The 16,902-nt window shown below is 45.9% G+C and overlaps 1 protein-coding gene across 3 annotated transcripts in view; it reads left to right on the forward strand.

Annotated features, from left to right (window-relative positions):
* TMEM184B (transmembrane protein 184B) overlaps positions 1-16,902 on the forward strand; it is a 1,551,114-nt gene that overhangs the window by 1,240,915 nt on the left and 293,297 nt on the right. For all 3 annotated transcript variants that reach the window (XM_044068425.1, XM_044068435.1, XM_044068443.1), the window contains exon 7: positions 8,825-8,994. In XM_044068425.1, coding sequence (XP_043924360.1) covers positions 8,825-8,994 — 170 coding nt within the window. The remainder of the gene's footprint in view (positions 1-8,824; positions 8,995-16,902) is intronic.

Genomic DNA, 16,902 nt, shown 5'->3' on the forward strand with positions numbered 1-16,902 from the left:
GGTGTTGCGAAGTACTTTCTCGGAAGCTGGTGCCTGCACAGCGGCTCCGGACCCATCCAAGGTAGAGACAACTGCAGGATCCTTAGACGAAGAAGAGTTATGTGGCATACCGGACTCCGAAAGGGTCTCAGTAGTGGCCTGCAAATTAAATGAAGCGGGCATCAGGGTCTGCGAAAGCGCCTCACTGAGTTCCGGAGGACTGAAGACCAGCTTAGTGGTAGCATCGTCGGAAGGTTTGGTCCTGTCCGGTCTGTCTCTCTCTATCTTTACGTTTTTTCCAAAGATTTGCTGTCGGATGGCTTACTGAAGCCATATGAGAATTCGAGGACTGTAAATGGAAATATATGGCTACAATAAGGGCCCGAGTGGAAGTCCCAGTGTGGTATTTACTTTCCACAGGCGAGAAAATTAACTTTTTTTGACATCAGTTAATGCAAGAAAAAAGGATCCCCAACGGGGTACTTAGCTTTTGAAGACTTCAACTTCAATTCAGAAATGAAACTCAGGTAGTGGCCTACCGGCAGTCATGCGAACTGCTTCTGCTTCGGGCTCAGCAAGAAAGACAGACGTAATGGAGTTGGATGCCTTCCCTTTATACCACTGACTACCTGACATCAGTCTTCAAGCGACAGCAACCGATGCAGAAATACTAAATCTCTGGTATTCAGGCTGGCCGAGGGCTACAATGGCAGGGATAACCCAAATGTGATGACTGCAACAATGAAACACGAATAACATCTAAGCAGTTACAGATGTGTAGCAGTGAAGAGTAACAATGGTAACAGACCACACACGGCACAAAAGATGCTGCTGCATTCATTTCTAATGTATTTACGAAACAGTACCGTACATTGTACCTCAGATAAAAGACCCTTGTCATAAATCTCACAAGAAATTACTACACTACTTATACAACAGTCACTATGAGTAACTTCTTCAAACTAAATCACAACTACAACCCACTTCATTTAACAACTGGCAGTAAGGCAATATCTAACAAGAGACTCATTTTCCCACTGAGCAGCCTCTTTTTTCACACTCTCTGATTAAACAGCTCCTCAAAGGGGCTAGCAACTTGAGGCCCCCGAGAAGGGCACCAACACCAGCTTGAGAAAAGCTCAACATGCCTCCTTTCCAATCAGCTTCTTCTGCAAAGCTAAAATGTCTCTCCTGAAAGACCGCCTTCTTCCTGGCCATCACTTCAACCAGAAGAGTCTCTGAGCTGCAAGCACTCATGGCTGTGGAACCCTTCATCATCTTCCATGCCGACAGTATCCCCCAGAACTAATCCATCCTTCATGCCCAAGGTGGTGTCCAGTGTGGTTCCCAACCAATCCATCCATTTGCCCACCTTTTTCCCTAACCCTCAAAACAAGGGGGAAAGTATTCTGCACTCTCTAGATGTACACAGACAGCTCAGATACTATTTGGACAGGACTAAACCCTTTAGAAAGTCTAATCAACTGTTGGTTAGCATTGCTTCGGGGGCAGAGGACAAAGCCATCTCTAAGCAAACCATTTCAAATGGATAGAACGCTGCATCCATTTCTACTACAAACAGCATGGCAAGCCACCCCCCCCAGGGGGGTCAGGACACACTCCACCAGAGCAGCCTCCACCTCTACAGCTTTCCTCAGAGGAGTCCCCACCAGGGACATCCTGGAAGCTGCCATCTGGGCATCTGTTCACACCTTTACCAAGCATTACCACCTGCCTCTCTCTTCCAAATCCAGGGCAGGGTTTGCCTCTGCAGTCTTGCAGGGCATGTTAACCAGCACCTAGCTTCCTTGACTGCCTCCACCCATTTCCTCAGCTTTGGGAATCTACCCAAATGTGATGACTGCAACAGTGAAACACGAAGAACATAGTACAGTTGTGTACACTTACTATAAATGTAGATGTTCGAGTGTCTTCACTGTTGCAGTCCTGGTTTTCCTCCCTCCATCCCCATTTTTTTCTTTTTGTTACCTTTCTTCCTTGTTGATATTCTTTGTGTTTCACTGTTGCAGTCATCACATTTGGGTTATCTGCCTGCAGGTAGCCCTCAGCCGGCCTGAATACCAGAGTCTTGGATTCCTGCGTCAGACGCTGTCTCTTCTTCCATTACATCAGGGGTATAAAACATGCAGCCGTTGCCATTACATCAATCTTTCTTGTGCGGTACCTGAAGCTGAAGGAGTTCGCAAGTGCCGGTCGGCCGACTCCTGAAATTTTCTTTTTCGAGTTTCAGAACTGAAGTCTTCAAAAAAGCTAAGTACCCCATTAGGGATCCTTTTTCTTGCTCTTAACCGATGTCAGTAAAAGTTAACAGTTGTATTACCTGTGGAAAGCCAATACCTCAAAGATTTTCATTCGTACTGCATTCCTTGATTAGGCCCAGACCACTTGGTTCCTCGCTATCGGTTTTATGCCTTGTTCAACCCCCGAACTATTCGTCGTCAGTGTATATTTGCAGCAAATTATTTGGTACTCTGTATAACTATCCAGAAATAGCTTCAGTAAGCCATCCGACTACCGATATTCCGAAAAAACATAAGTATAAAGACGGTGACGGACCGCATAGGTCCAAAACTGCCGATGACGCTTCCATTAAGCTAGTCGCTAGTCTGCCGGTACTCAGTGAGGTGCTTTCCCAGCCCCTGATACCCACTACTTCAGATTCCCAGGCCTCTACTGAGGCCCATTCAGAGTCCGGTATGCCGTGAGATGCTTCTTTGACTATGGAACCTGCAGATGTCTCTACCATGGTTGGGTCCAGAGCCGCTGTGCAGGCACCAGCTTCTGAGGGTGTATTCAGGCCTACAGACTTACATTTTAAACCAACGCCATCTTCTTCTTCCAGGCCTAAATCTCGTCCCTAGCCTAGGAAACAGACATCCAGACCGCATGCTCAGGCCCATATGCCTAAAAAACAAATGCTTAGAATGGCTGAAGACCTTATTACCTTAATTAGGGGACGCCAGCTTTCCCCCTCTAATAAACCTAGAACTGATTTTCTTTCTGATTCTTCTGACCAGGAATCTGATATTTCTGTTTCTTCTGATTACCAGGATTTGCCCCTATCTTTCTATGAGGATTCTGATGCAGGGGATTCTATTCCCTCTGCTTCCCCTCCAGAGGATTTTTCTTTTGGTGAAACCTTGCACACTCTTAGGGAGCATTTCCGCTGGGAAAGCCAGGATTACTCTGACTCCAAAAAGAGGCTTAGGGAATTCTTACTCCTCCCTCAACGCAGGCCTTTAGCTATCCCTCCTGTTCTGGACATTGTAGATGATGCCTTCTTGGAATCTATCCTTTCCCCAGACACTTTACCTCCAGCTCCCAGAAAACCTGATAGGTATTACACAGTACCTGTCACAAGTTGTGCTTCAAGAATCCTACTGCGGATCCAGAGAGCATTTCCCAAAGACCAAAGGGCATTAAGGCTACTGCTGCCAAAAACTCTACCCCTTCTGATGGAGTTTCTTGAGCCTTGGACAGATGGAGTAAGAAGGTATATACTTCTGCTACTTTGGCCATTAGGGCTGTAAATTGCCAGTTTCATAAGTTAAAGTACCAGCAGCATATTATGGGACTACTTAAACAGAAAATGATTTTGATTCCTGACCGTACTGAACACAAAAAAATTACAGGATTTAATGCATTCTGCAGAACAAGTTGGTAAACATACTTTGCAATGTGGTTTTTACTCTTTAGAAGCATCTTTCAGGGCTGCTGTCACTGGGTCTGTACTTAGAAGTCATGCTTGGCTTAAGGAGCAAAACTTGGCAGATCATGTTAAAACTAAATTACTGGATGCTCCCTTAAACCAAGACCGCCTGTTTGGCAACAAAGCAGAAGTCGTCCTCAAAAAGATGGAGGAAAAAGCTAAATCTATGCAAACTGTTAAATATTTCCTGCAAGTACAGCCTCCCAAATTTAGTAGGCATTTTCCTTCAAGGAATTGGTCCTTTCCAGCCTCTTCCAGGCCTTCTCAGTCCAAACCCAGGAACAGCGGACCACCTAGATTACAGTCTCAGGCAAGCACAGGCCTAAGCAGTAGGGGGGCTCCCACTTCCAAACCAGGGAGTAGTAAGACACCCCCCCTACGGGAAAATGGCACAATGACTTAACCTTAGCCCTTCCAAGCCCTACTCAGCTGCCTGCTCCCTTAGTAGGAAAGCTTGCCCTACATGCAAAAAACTGGCAACTCATTACCCTGGACAAATGGGTTTTGAATATAGTTTCCCATGGATACAGATTCCACTTCCACACCCCACCAACCCCAAACGGTTGGCCATACCTACCCCTAAGTCAGTGGGCAAAGGCTCAACAGCAGGTTCTCTCCCTTCTAAATATCAGGGCTATTCAACCTGTCCCAGCAGAAGAAAAGGGACAAGGTTTTTATTCAAGACTTTTCCTGGTACCCAGAAGAGACGGCTCCTGGCATTCTATCCTGGACCTCTCTATTCTAAACACTTTTTTGGTAATTCCAAAATTCAACTAACACTTCAACAACTGCTTCCTATGCTAGGCAAAGATGCCTGGTTGGCAACCTTAGACTTAAAGAAAGCTTACTTGCATATTCCAATAAGGGAAGCTTGCAGGAAATACCTACGCTTCAGGGCAGGCTCCATGCACTGTCAGTTCTCTGCACTTCCCTTTGGCTTGTCTACTGTGCCTAGGGTATGGTATTCACAAAGTGTCTAGCTGCAGCCATTGCATTTTGCAGGCAGAGAAATATTCAAATATACCCATACTTGGACGAATTTTCTGATTCAGGCAGAAAGCCAGGAATTGTTATTAAAACTTCTGGCATTTGTAAAGAAACTTTTAAACTCACTGGGTACACCATAAACGAAAAGAAATATCACCTAGTACCCTGCCAGCAAATTGCATTTCAGGGAGCAAGCTTGAATACAACTTCCCAGATGGCTTTTCTCACTCCAGAGAAACAAGTTTGACAACCTACTTACTGGCCACAAAGACCCAGCTATCTGCAAGGAAAATTCTGCAAGCCCTGGGGTTCATGGCCTCTTGCATTCTACAAATTCCATATGCAAGACTACATATGAGGAAACTACAATGGTATCTAAAAAGCCTATGGTGTCAACATTCTCAGGACCTAGAATCAATGATTCCTATCATTCCTTGTGTAATGAGTTCTTTTGCTGGACAGAAGGCTGCTACCACAACAAGGGGCTCCCTTTCACTCTACCCCCTGCTGGCTGAACCCTAACAACAGCCGCATTAGACTATGCATGGGGGGGCTCACTTGGCAGGGCAGTACATTCAGGGCAAATGGAACCCGAGGCAGATGCACCTGCATATCAGCCAAAAAGAAATGTTAGCTGTACAGAATTCCCTGACAGCCTTCAAGGGTCGCATTCTTCCAGGACAGTTATTGGTAAAGACAGACAACACCACAGTTATGTGGTACATAAACAAGTAGGGGGGAACCCACTTTTACCCTCTCTGCAGACTAGCCATGGCTCTGTGGGACACAGCCTTGAGCTACCCAAGTGCACCTAGAAGCTCAATTCCTGCCAGGCAAGCTAAATTCACTGGCAGATGACCTAAGCAGAAATCTTACGGACCCACACGAGTGGAAACTGGAACCAAAAATATTCAACCTCTTGAGGAACAAATGGGGGACTCCAGAGATAGACCTGTTTGCCTCCCTTCAGAACTACCAGTTGGACAAATTCTGCACAAGGACTTCTCACAGTCAAGCTTGGAAAGTGGATGCCCTGTCCTTTACCTGGGAAAGCCTCTCCGTTTATGCCTTTCCCCCTCTGCCTCTCCTCTCGAAGGTTCTGCTAAAGATCAAACAGAACAAACCAAGGACAATACTGATTGCACCAGACTGGCCACGCCAGCACTGGTACCCCTTCTTGCACAGTATGACACTGCTGGAACCATGGCACCTGCCTCAGACCCCTTCCCTGCTGTCCCAGCAGGTGGCCCAGATTCTGCACCCTCAGCTTCAAACCCTGAACCTTGCAGCCTGGCTAATTCCTTGAGCTCTCCAATAGCATCCCTTAGTAAGTAGGTGCTAGATGTCATTCTGGAGGCAAGGAGGCCTAGTACTAGAAAATCCTATGCTGAAAAGTGGAAAAGATACTGTTCCTGGCGCCAGACTCGGGATGGACACAACGGTACCCAGCTTACCTCATATTCTTCAGTACTTTAACAGAAATGCTCCACAAAGGCCTATCCTTCTCGTCAATTAAAATTCATGCCTCTGCCATTTCAGCACATAATAATATTGAACCACCGCTCTTCTCTTACCCCTGCTAAAGCAATTCCTCAGAGGGTCCAAAAATTTAAGACCCCCCCCCCCCCCAGGAGAGCCCCTACTCCAGCCCTGGGACCTTAACTTTGTATTGGAAAAGATCACTCTCCCTCCTTCTGAGCCAGCTGCAGCTGCAGAGTTGAAATTCCTTTCTTGGAAAACAGCCTTCCTTCTAGCCATCACTTCAGCAAGAAGAGTGTCTGAATTACAGACCCTCATGGCAGTGGAGCCCTTCATTATTTTCCATGCGGACAGGGTTTCCCTCAGGACCAATCCTTCCTTTATGTCCAAGGTGGTGTCTAGTGTGGCCCTAAATCAGTCCATTCATTTGTCTACCTTTTTCCCAAATCTGCAAAACAAAGGAGAACAAATACTGCACTCTTTGGACGTGTACAGACACCTTAGATTTTATTTGGACAGGACTAAGCCTCTCAGAAAATCTATGCAGCTGCTAGTTGTCTTTGCTGCAGAAGCAGAGGGGAAGGCCATTTCAAAGCAAACCATTTCCAAATGGATAGCCCATTGCATTCATTTCTGCTATAAGCACCATGGAAAACCTACCCCACAGGGGATAAGGTCACATTCCACCAGGGCTTGCATCTACCTCTACAGCCTTTCTCAGAGGTGTCCCTACCAGGGACATCCTAGAAGCTCCTACCTGGAGCTCTGTACATACCTTCACCAAGCATTACCAGATACCTAATTTTTCTAAATCCAGAGCTGGTTTTGCCACTGCAGTCCTGCAGGGCTTAATACCTGGCCCTAATGCTCTCTAACTTCCTCCTCCCTTCCTTAGCTTTGGGAATCAACCCAAATATGATGACTGCAACAGTGAAACATGAAAAACATAGTACAGTTGTGTACACTTACCATAAATGTGGATGTTTGAGTGCATTCACTGTGGCAGTCCTGGTTACCCTCCCTCCAGCCCCCTGACTTCTCTTGACTCCACCTTTCCTTCTTGTTTGGTGTATTTAAGCTGTCTGGTGTATTTGCTTTTTGCTGGAGGGGTACCATAACATATAACTGCTTCCCTTTGTGGGGGCACCTGACATCTGGGGCAAGAAAAACTGATGTAATGGCGTCGGCTGCATGTTTTATACTCCTGACAACCTGACGTCATGGAAGAAGAGACGGCATCTGACACAGGAATCCAAGACTCTGGTATTCAGGCCAGCTGAGGGCTACCTGCAGGCAGATAACCCAAATGTGATGACTGCAACAGTGAATACACTCGAACATCTACATTTATGGTAAGTGTACACAACTGTACTTACTCCTTTCTTACAAGGGATGTATTGGTATTTATTTTCCACTGGTGGGGTTCTGCTACCAGAGCCTTTCCTCCTACCTTTGGGGGCTCCTGACAGGTTAGAGCAAGAAAAACTGATGTAATGGCGTCGGCTGCCTTCCTTTATACCACTGACGACCTGACGTCAGTCCTCAAGAGACAGCAGCTATGGCAGAAATACTAAATCTCTGGTGTTCAGGCCAGCCGAGGACTGCCCTGCAGGGATAACCCAAATGTGATGACTGCAACAGTGAAGACACTCGAACATCTACATTTATGGTAAGTGTACACAACTGAACTGTACTTTTAGTTGCATTGTATATTTTACATTTGCAAGACCACTGTTGGGCTTCTGGTCATATTTTCTCAGTCCTTTAAAACCTGACCCAAGCATCACTATTTAGAGGCTGCCTTCAGTAAATGCCATGCAAGAGGAATCCACCATACCTCTCAACTGTACAGATTTTCACAGAATGTCCAGATTTTTGTCATATATTTTTGATCCATTTTTCATAAAATTGTGTGGGGGGTTTGGCAAATTAGTGGCAAACCTTTAAAGACTTTAGTTAGAAAATAATGAGAGACATTTGAGGTTTAAGACTTCATACCCTTCAGAAAATTCATGCTAAAGCAAAACCTGTTATTATATCAACTTTCTAAATTTGTAAGAGCAATATTTAAAAATTGTCCATATTTTGTCACCTTTGTCCCACTTTTATTTATGGTTTTGTCCAGATTTCTTGCTCTAAGAGATTGAGAGGTATGGGACCCACCCTTTTTGTGAACTGCTACTTTAGTTCCATCCATTGCAGACTGCTGTTAAGTACAGTGTGCTAAAGGAGTTCATATTCTAGATGTGTGGTATCTTGCAGAGAACTTAGAGACACTTGTGTTTAGTAACATTTTATAGGTTTCTTCCTTATACCTCAATCTTAAATTGTATGTGTTCTCATTTCTGAAGTTAGTAGAATCATTGGCTAACCTTCCAGAATTGTTTTGTTTGCACTGCAGTCTGGAACCAGAGGAGTGCTGTGAGATTAGTGTTGTTTCTGTTGGGAATGCTGATCTGAGCCATTGCCACCACGTGCCATATTGTAGTCATGACTCTGTTAATGTTTTTCACTTTTAGCTGTTTTGCATTAATTGAATTGCTGATTTTTACTGTTTAGAATAAGAAGGCTAAGTAGAAAGATGTTTAGATTTGTTTAACTTGTGTGACAAGAAAAATTACCACATCTTGTTTTCCTTTTGTGTTGTAGTGTGGCCAGTGGATATCTGTACATCACAATTATCTACAATATTTCAGTCAGTTTGGCCTTGTATGCCCTGTTTCTTTTCTACTTTGCCACACGGGAACTTCTTAGTCCATACAGTCCTGTCCTGAAGTTCTTCATGGTCAAGTCTGTCATATTCCTTTCCTTCTGGCAAGGTAAGCCATTCATGGAATAATAGTCTACATAAACAGCAAGGATGGAGGTTTTTGGTTCATTATGTTCTCTGTGATTTGTAGTGAAGGACTTCAGCTCCTTGCTCAGTGTCTCACTTCCACCTGTTTTTGAAATGAGTAGTGCCATTGCTGCGGAGGTACAGGAATATAGTCAAATAACTATAAATACTATACTAGCAAAATACACCCTCTAACTTCGTAATATCTCTTCCATTTAGTTTACAGGACTTTGTGCAAACAAGGTAGTCTAAATTGTCTTGACCTGTTGAATTTCCTGCATGCTTTAAGATATGAAGCACTGGCAGTTGCCTTTTAAGGCCTCCCCACTAGCTCATAGCTTATCTAAATACTTACAGTTCATGGTATTATAGTGATATAGAAAAAACAAAAAAATAGCGTTTGAAACTACTGCCAAATAATTCAAATGAATAACGCTATTAATAGGATACCAAAGGAGTAAGCTCAAGCCATCAAGCAATGATACCACCGGTTTAATAAAAATATAGCATATATTCTAAATGCATAACAGATTAAGTGCTTTCATCCACTGCAATGTGGACTTCGTCAGAATCATTCTGAAGGAGTCCACATTGCAGTGGATGAAAGCGCTTAATCTGTTATGTATTTAGAATGAATGCTTTATTTTTATTAAACCGGTGGTATCATTGCTTGATGGCTTGAGCTTACTCCTTTGGTATCCTATTAATAGCGTTATTCATTTGAATTATTATAGTAATATGATGCTATCCGTGTCATTATTCCTCACACATGGGTCTTGGATCCGACCTCAGATCTGAGTCGGCAACTTCTCAGACAGATCAAGAGCTCAAGCTCCTCCCCTTCCCACAATCCCCCGCTACCTTCTAACTCACAGATCTTATTTGCCACTGAATTGCTGCAGACATGGTCCAGGCTCAAGCATAGGAGAATGGAGATGAGCTGTTTTTTTTTTTTACTTCCTGTCTCGTCTTTCTTCCTTTTTGGGGTATTGTTTGTACCTTTCCCTATAGTTAGTCTAGTTTAATTCCTCCCCTCCTTGTTATAACCTAGTTTTTTGGTGTAGGTAGGTTCTCCCCTCCCACCTCCTAGTGCATGGCACTTTGTGCCTTTTTCTTATAGCTGGTCTTTTTCTTAAAAAAAAAAAACTGCCCTTTCTTTTTCTGCATGTGTGTGAGTACTTTGTTAGGATGGCTGAAAAGTCTTCGGGTTTTAAAAGGTGCTTCTCATGCGGTCAGAAAATGCCGTGCTCAGACTCACACGAGGAGTGTATTTACTGTTTAGAGTTGGTGTACCTGGTGGTTGAATGCGACATTTGTGCCACATTCATCCCCAGGACCCTTGTAGAGCGCCACAGCAAACTTTTGCTTAAAGGCTTGGCTCAGGGTAGCTCATGGTGGTCCTCTGCTTTCGGACTTCCCTTTCAAGCGCTTGCAGGAGCCTAAAAAGAGGCCCCCTCCTCCGTCTGGGGTGTTCTCCTCCTCTTCTCATCTGAAAAAGCTGAGACTCTTCGATCGCAGATACCTGGATCCAAGCCCAGCCTCTTCGACTTCGGATCTGAGGTCCGTCGTTCCGAGAGCTTCGGATCAGACTCTCGGATCTAAGGCCTTGGCAGATTAGAGGCCTTTGGATCCGAGTAGAAGCGAGCTGTCCCCAGATCCGAACAGTTTGTCAGAGTCATCCGGTTTGGTCTGCAAACCTTCAGACCCTACTAGGTTGTCACATCCATTGGTTCCTTTGGATCCTATTGTTATTGATGATTCCCCTTCAGAGTTCCCCAGGAGGTCAGATCTGACTCGTCAGAGCTGATCTCCTTCTCGAGGCCATAGGATTGTGGGATCCAAGGTTGGATCTCCAGCAGGATCTAGCCACTCCTCAGCTTCTTCCAGAGCCTTCAGAAGTCTCTTTCCCTTGGACATGGATAGGATGATGAGGAGTTTCCTCAAGGCCCAAATCAAGTTGGGCTTGCTGCCCTCCCCTACCCATGTGGTTAAGGGACCCTGACATCCTCGGGTCTCCACTCTCCTCTTCCAATCCAACAGGTTTTGGAATGTCAGGACCAGGAAACTTCTAGTGAGAGGCCGATGGTGTTGGGTATCCCTGCCTTCTCGACACCGTCAGGGTCCCTGGCTGGCTCTGTTCTGCAGCCCTTGGACCAAGGGTGACCCTCGTCTTGGGTCGGTGTGAGTTACTTGGGGGTGGGTTCAGGTCCGGATTTTATTGACTACTCCCTTCCCTTGGGGGCTTTGACACTGCACAGCTCTGGCCGATATCATCTGGTAGGTTCGGTGCTGTGTCTGGGTCCCTTCCCAGGTGGCCCCAGCCGCAGGGAATGGGGGTGGCTTCATCCATTTCATCAGCCTTCTGGGTGGTAGAGAGGACCTTCTCCAGTTTGGCAGTTGCCTCTCATTCTCTTGAAGGTCCTTTCCAGCCCTTCTCAGGATTGGGTGCTGAGGCCTCATCATCCACCCAGAGTCAGCCCTCCTGTGAGCGCCTTCAGATGGGTACTGCACCTTTTGGGGTACCCATCTCTTCTGAGTCATCTCCAGAGCCCACTGTGGAGGAACCCCTTTGGAAGAGAACATGTAAGAGGAGGCACTTGGACTCCCCCAAAGTGTCCCCCACCGAAGAGATGCATTTTGAGGAGGGAAACGGCTTCCCCAGACTTCCGCCTGAGGAGGTTTCCTTCAGGGACATCCTGGTCCTCAGAGAGGCAGTTGGTCTTCGCTAGCCCCATCTTCGGAGGAGTCCGTGTTCCTGAAGGTGTTTGGGATGGGCCCAGCTTCTACCCGAGTCCCCACTCCCACCCCCACCGACGAACTTGTGGACCTTATTGCCTGCAGGGCCTGGAAGGAGACTGACATGGTGTAACCAGTCCCCAAGAAAGCAGATAACTTCCTCAGTCCTCCTAAGGATAGGACCTTTTGGAACAAAGGAGTCCCTGTCGATGCCAGCATGATGGTGGCTGCTTCTACTAAGAAGGAGCTAGCTGAACAAAGCTACTCAGTCCATCCCCTGAACAGAGTGTCCTGGGTGATTGACCATTTTGTAAAGCATGTGTTTGCCTCAGCTACTTTTGGTCTGAGAACAACTAATTACTTGGCCCACTTTACCCAGCTTCAGACGGATTTGGTTTCGGAGCTGTCAGAGTTGTTGCCTCCAAAGAGCCTCAGGTTAGTCTGTCTGAGGCTGTCCACATCACATCTTTAACTAATGCTTCAATGAGATTGATCTCCAGTACTGCGGAGGCAACCTCTCGAGTGGCAGGTACCGGCATTGCTATCCGACGGCATGCCTAGTTTCACCTTTGCAGGTTTGTAGACCCTTTAAGGAGTGTTTCACTAATGCCTCCTTTGACGGTTCTACCTTGTTTGGACTGTCTGTTAAGGAAACTTTAACCCCCAGCGAGCAGGAAGGCAAGACCCTTTCTGCACTAAGGATTAGGTTTTCTACTCCCCAGAGGTCCTTTTCCAAGACACAGAGGGGAAGTAAGAAGCTTTGGTTCCAGAAGACTCAGTCTTCCTTTCAGGACGCTCCCCAGGAGTCCTGTTCCACAGGCTGGGGCAGGGGATTTAACGTTAGATGCTGCCCTAGGGGCAGAGGGGGGTCCTCAAAAGCAAGACTCCCGAGAACCTTTCTTGGAGAAGCCCTTCCAGCGCTCCTGAAGTGCTGCCCAACTGTCCTGCCCTGGTGGCAGTCAGGGGTCATCTTTCCCTTCACCCACTAGCCTGGACAAGTCTCACTTCCTATCAGTGGGTACTAAAAATTATTTCCACGGGTTACTGTCTTCCCTTTTCTCAGCCCCCTCCAATTCGGAACTTTCTCCCAGACGTACCACCCCACCAAAAGGAGTTGGCCTATATCGAGGTGCAAGACCGCCTTTGAAAAAAAGCCATTCAGGAGGTCCAAACAGGACAACGAGGGTCCAGAACTTAACTCTTGCTTCTTTTTGGTGCCAAAAAAGATCGGGGACCTGCGTCCGATTCTGGACCTCAACGAGCTAAACCTTTCTGTCAAGAAGTCCAATTTCCAGATGGTCACTGTATAGTTCATTCTGCCTCTCTTGCACAAGGATGATTGGATATGCTCAGTGGATCTCAAGGATGGGTACTATCATATAAAGATCAACAGATGCTCCAGGAGACACTTAACGTTTTCAGTTAGGGGCCAGTCATTTTCAGTTTAGAGCCGTGCCATTTGGACTCACCACCGCCCCTCCGGTATTTACCAAATGAATGGCAGTGGTGGCAACTCATCTCCAGCTGCAAGGTTTCCAGGTTTTTTCATATCTCGACGATTGGCTTCTCACAGCTCCCACAAGGCATCAACTATTATTGGTGACCAGACATGTCTTCAGTCTTTTCCAGAATCTAAGTATCACACTGAATCTGCCCAAGTCCAATCTAGTGCCAAGGTGCAACCTGGTATTCATCGGAGTCCTCCTGGACATGATATCAGGGACTGTTGCACTGTCTTCCCGCAGGTTCCATCTGATTCAAGATGGTCTCTTTTTTGTTGGATCTAGCACACCCGCCTGTTCATTTGATTCTCAGAAAGCTAGACTGTATGGCAGCAGGCATTCAGATGGTGCCTCTCACCAGGCATCCTATGCGAGTTCTCCAGTGCACCTTGACTGTCCAGTGGTCCATTCTGTCTCAGCCCATGTCTATGACAGTAAAGTTGACTCAGGTGTACTGGAATCATCTTGCTTTGTGGCTTCAGTCTCAAGACTTATTTTTAGGCAGACCAATTTGTCGACCCATGGCCACAATGGCCACGGAAGCCTCCCTGTTGGGGTGGGGGGACATTTTCAGACAGGACGGTTCAAGGCAAATGGTCCCCCATAGAGACCAAATTGCACATAAATGTCCTGGAGATGATAGCAGTCCTAACATTGCAGACCTTTCAGGATTGCGTCCCTCTGGGGTCCATAGCAATTCAGACAGGCAACATGGCGTTTTTCTGGTATATCAGCAAGCAAGGGGGAACATGGTCTTATCCTCTGTGCAGAGAGGCCATGAGATTGTGTCTTCCAGGCAGTTTCTTCTTGCAACTCATATACCGAGGAGTTCCAACGTGCTGGCGGGCAAACTCAGCAGGTCCATCTTGAGTCCTCATGAGTGGTCCCTGAATCTGTCGGTGGCAAGACAAATCTTTGACCATTAGGGTCAGCCATGCTGCGACCCTTTTTGCTTCACCAGATAACTACAAATGCAGCAATTATTTTGCCCTGAATCCCCATCAGGGGAGTCACCCAGGGACGCTTTGGTTCACAATTGGCCTCCAAGTCTCCTCTGTGCTTACCCTCCTATTCCCCTAATACTCAGTCTTGCAAAAAGTTAGTTATCTGAAGACCTCTCTCATCCCCATTGCCCCTTTCTGGCCTCATCAGACGCGGTTCTCCTTCCTAAGGTCTCCCACCTTGGATGCTTTATCCTATTCTGGATCTCATTTCCCATCACTGGGGGCTTCTGCTTACCAATCTCTGGACCCTTCATCTAACCACATGGTTTATTCAGTTCCAGTAATCCTTTTTGCAGTCCAGGCTTCCTTCCCCGGTAAGGACCATTATTTTGGCTTCTCAAAAGCCGTTTACATAGAAGGTGTACTCTAGTAAATGGAAAAGGTTTTCCATTTGGGCCAAACGGTGGAATCTAGAACCCTTTTCAACCCCTATTCATGATACTTTGCTCTTCTTATCTTCACTTTTTCAGGATGGGATGAGTTTTTCCTACCATTAAGCTCCAGCTGGCTGCCATCTCAAATTTTCCATATCAACAGTAAGCCTACCTTTTCTTCCAAACTGTGCGAAGCCTTTCTGAAAGGAGTTTTTCTTAGACCTCCTATTAAGGATCCATCCCTGCCATGGGATTTGACGTTGGTGCTGCAGTCCCTAACTCAAAAACCTTTTGAACCAGCTGGTTCATGTGATATTAAATTCCTTTCCTGGAAGACAGCCTTTTTAGTAGCCATTACTTCTGCCAAGAGAGTCTCGGAACTTCAGGCTCTGCATTAAGCCACTGTTCATGATCTTTCATAAGGACAGAGTGCATCTTAGAACCAGTCCTTCTTTTCTCCCTAAAGTGGCATCTGAAGCTAATCTCAGTCAGTCGATTCAACCACTGGTGGTCTTCCCTAATTACTCCAGTAAAGGAGAATGTATTGCATTGTTTAGATGTCCACAGGCAACTGCGTTTTTATTTAAAGAGGACTGAGGAGTTTAGAAAGTCAGACCAACTCTTTGTGGCTTTCTCTCAGAGCAGAAAGGGGCAATCAGTTTCCAAAGTGACTATTTCCAGGTGGATTTGTGGAAATAGTCACTAGATCTGGTCCTCACTGATATTGGGAGACTGCTGCACACCCCCTACTGTAATGCCTTCTCTGGTAAGGTCAGACCACAAAATGGTCTCCTTTGAAGTAAAAATAAAACCTGGACTCCCAGCTATACCTGGAATATTCAGGAACTATTCTAAGGGTAACCTTCGGCTATTAAGTGAAAACCTGGCAAAATTTCAAGCCCCCATAAACCCTGAAAACACTTCTGCCTATGTAGAACTGTTCACGGAAACCCTCTATAAACATGTTAATAGCTGCACAGAGGCAGCTGTACCCACCAGGAAGAAGTACAAAACTGACTCAAAAAACAAGTCACCCTGGTGAAATCACAAAATCAGTTGGCTGCATAACAGGAGGAAGTAAATCATGGCAAAAATCTGGAGGTGCAGCATCCAGCAGAATAAAGGCACTCTCATCAAACTAAGCAAACAATTCAGAGGTCAAATAGTCTACCAAAGCCAAATTTGAGGCAGGTTTGATGTCCCAGGCCAAGGACAACCACAAAGCATTCTTTAGCTATCTCCACAACCTCAAAGACAGTACACAGTTGTGTGCAGAGCTCATTGTAAGTGGAGCAACCTATACTGACCCAGAAGATGTAGCAAACCTCCTGGCTTATAAATTCAGCTCCAGCTTTACTCCTCTCTCCCCCTCAACCTTCCCTCAGGAAATGTCATCAAATATAACTCCCCCTACTATCACTAGGCTCTAAGACCAAGAACACTGCATTAATGGGTCCAGACAGTATCCCAGGATGCCTTTAAATAGCATGAAACATAACCTATCAGGGCCTCTGGAATTACTATTTAACTGTAGCCTCCTATCAGGCTTCATGCCTCATGAATGGAGGAAGGCAACACTCATCCCTCTGCACAAAGGTGGCCCATCTACAGACCATGGAAACTACAGACCCATAAGTCTCACTAATCTTGTATGTAAAGCCATGGAAGGAATTATCATGGAGATGATCACTATAGATATAGTAAACCTCTAGACACTGGACCCAACCTCGTTGGGTTTCAAGGGCATATCATGCCTGTCAACCTGGTGGACTTCTTTGAGAAGGTCACCAAAGCAATAGATGAGGACAGAATCGTTCACACTGCCTACCTTGACCTGGCCAAGGCATTTGACACAATACCCCACTCGAGTATTGTTGACAAACTCAAGAGCTTAGGTACAAACCTGTATGTCACCCAGTGGATAGCCAGCTGGCTCACAGGTAGGACCCATGAAGTTAGAATTAGGGAGTCCACCTCTACAAAGAGGCCAGTCACAAGTGGAGTCCCTCACGGATCAGTCCTTGGACCGTTCCTTTTTGGCATTTACTTCTCAGAAGTCAAGGCCAATGTCAGTGGTCTCTGGCTGACCAAATTTGCAGATGATTGCAAATTAGGAGCTGTCATTGAATCTCACACTAACACAAATGTTCTACAGGAGGGGCTGACAGACAAACAACTGGTGTCAGAGCCATGGACTAAAACTAAATGCCAAGAAGTGTGTAATAGTATCCTTTGGGAAGTCATCCATCCCTGGTAAATATTATATTGACAACAC

Source organism: Protopterus annectens, chromosome 1.part0, assembly GCF_019279795.1.
Source record: "Protopterus annectens isolate FY-2018-M chromosome 1.part0, PAN1.0, whole genome shotgun sequence".
Classification (NCBI taxonomy): Eukaryota; Metazoa; Chordata; order Ceratodontiformes; family Protopteridae; genus Protopterus; species Protopterus annectens.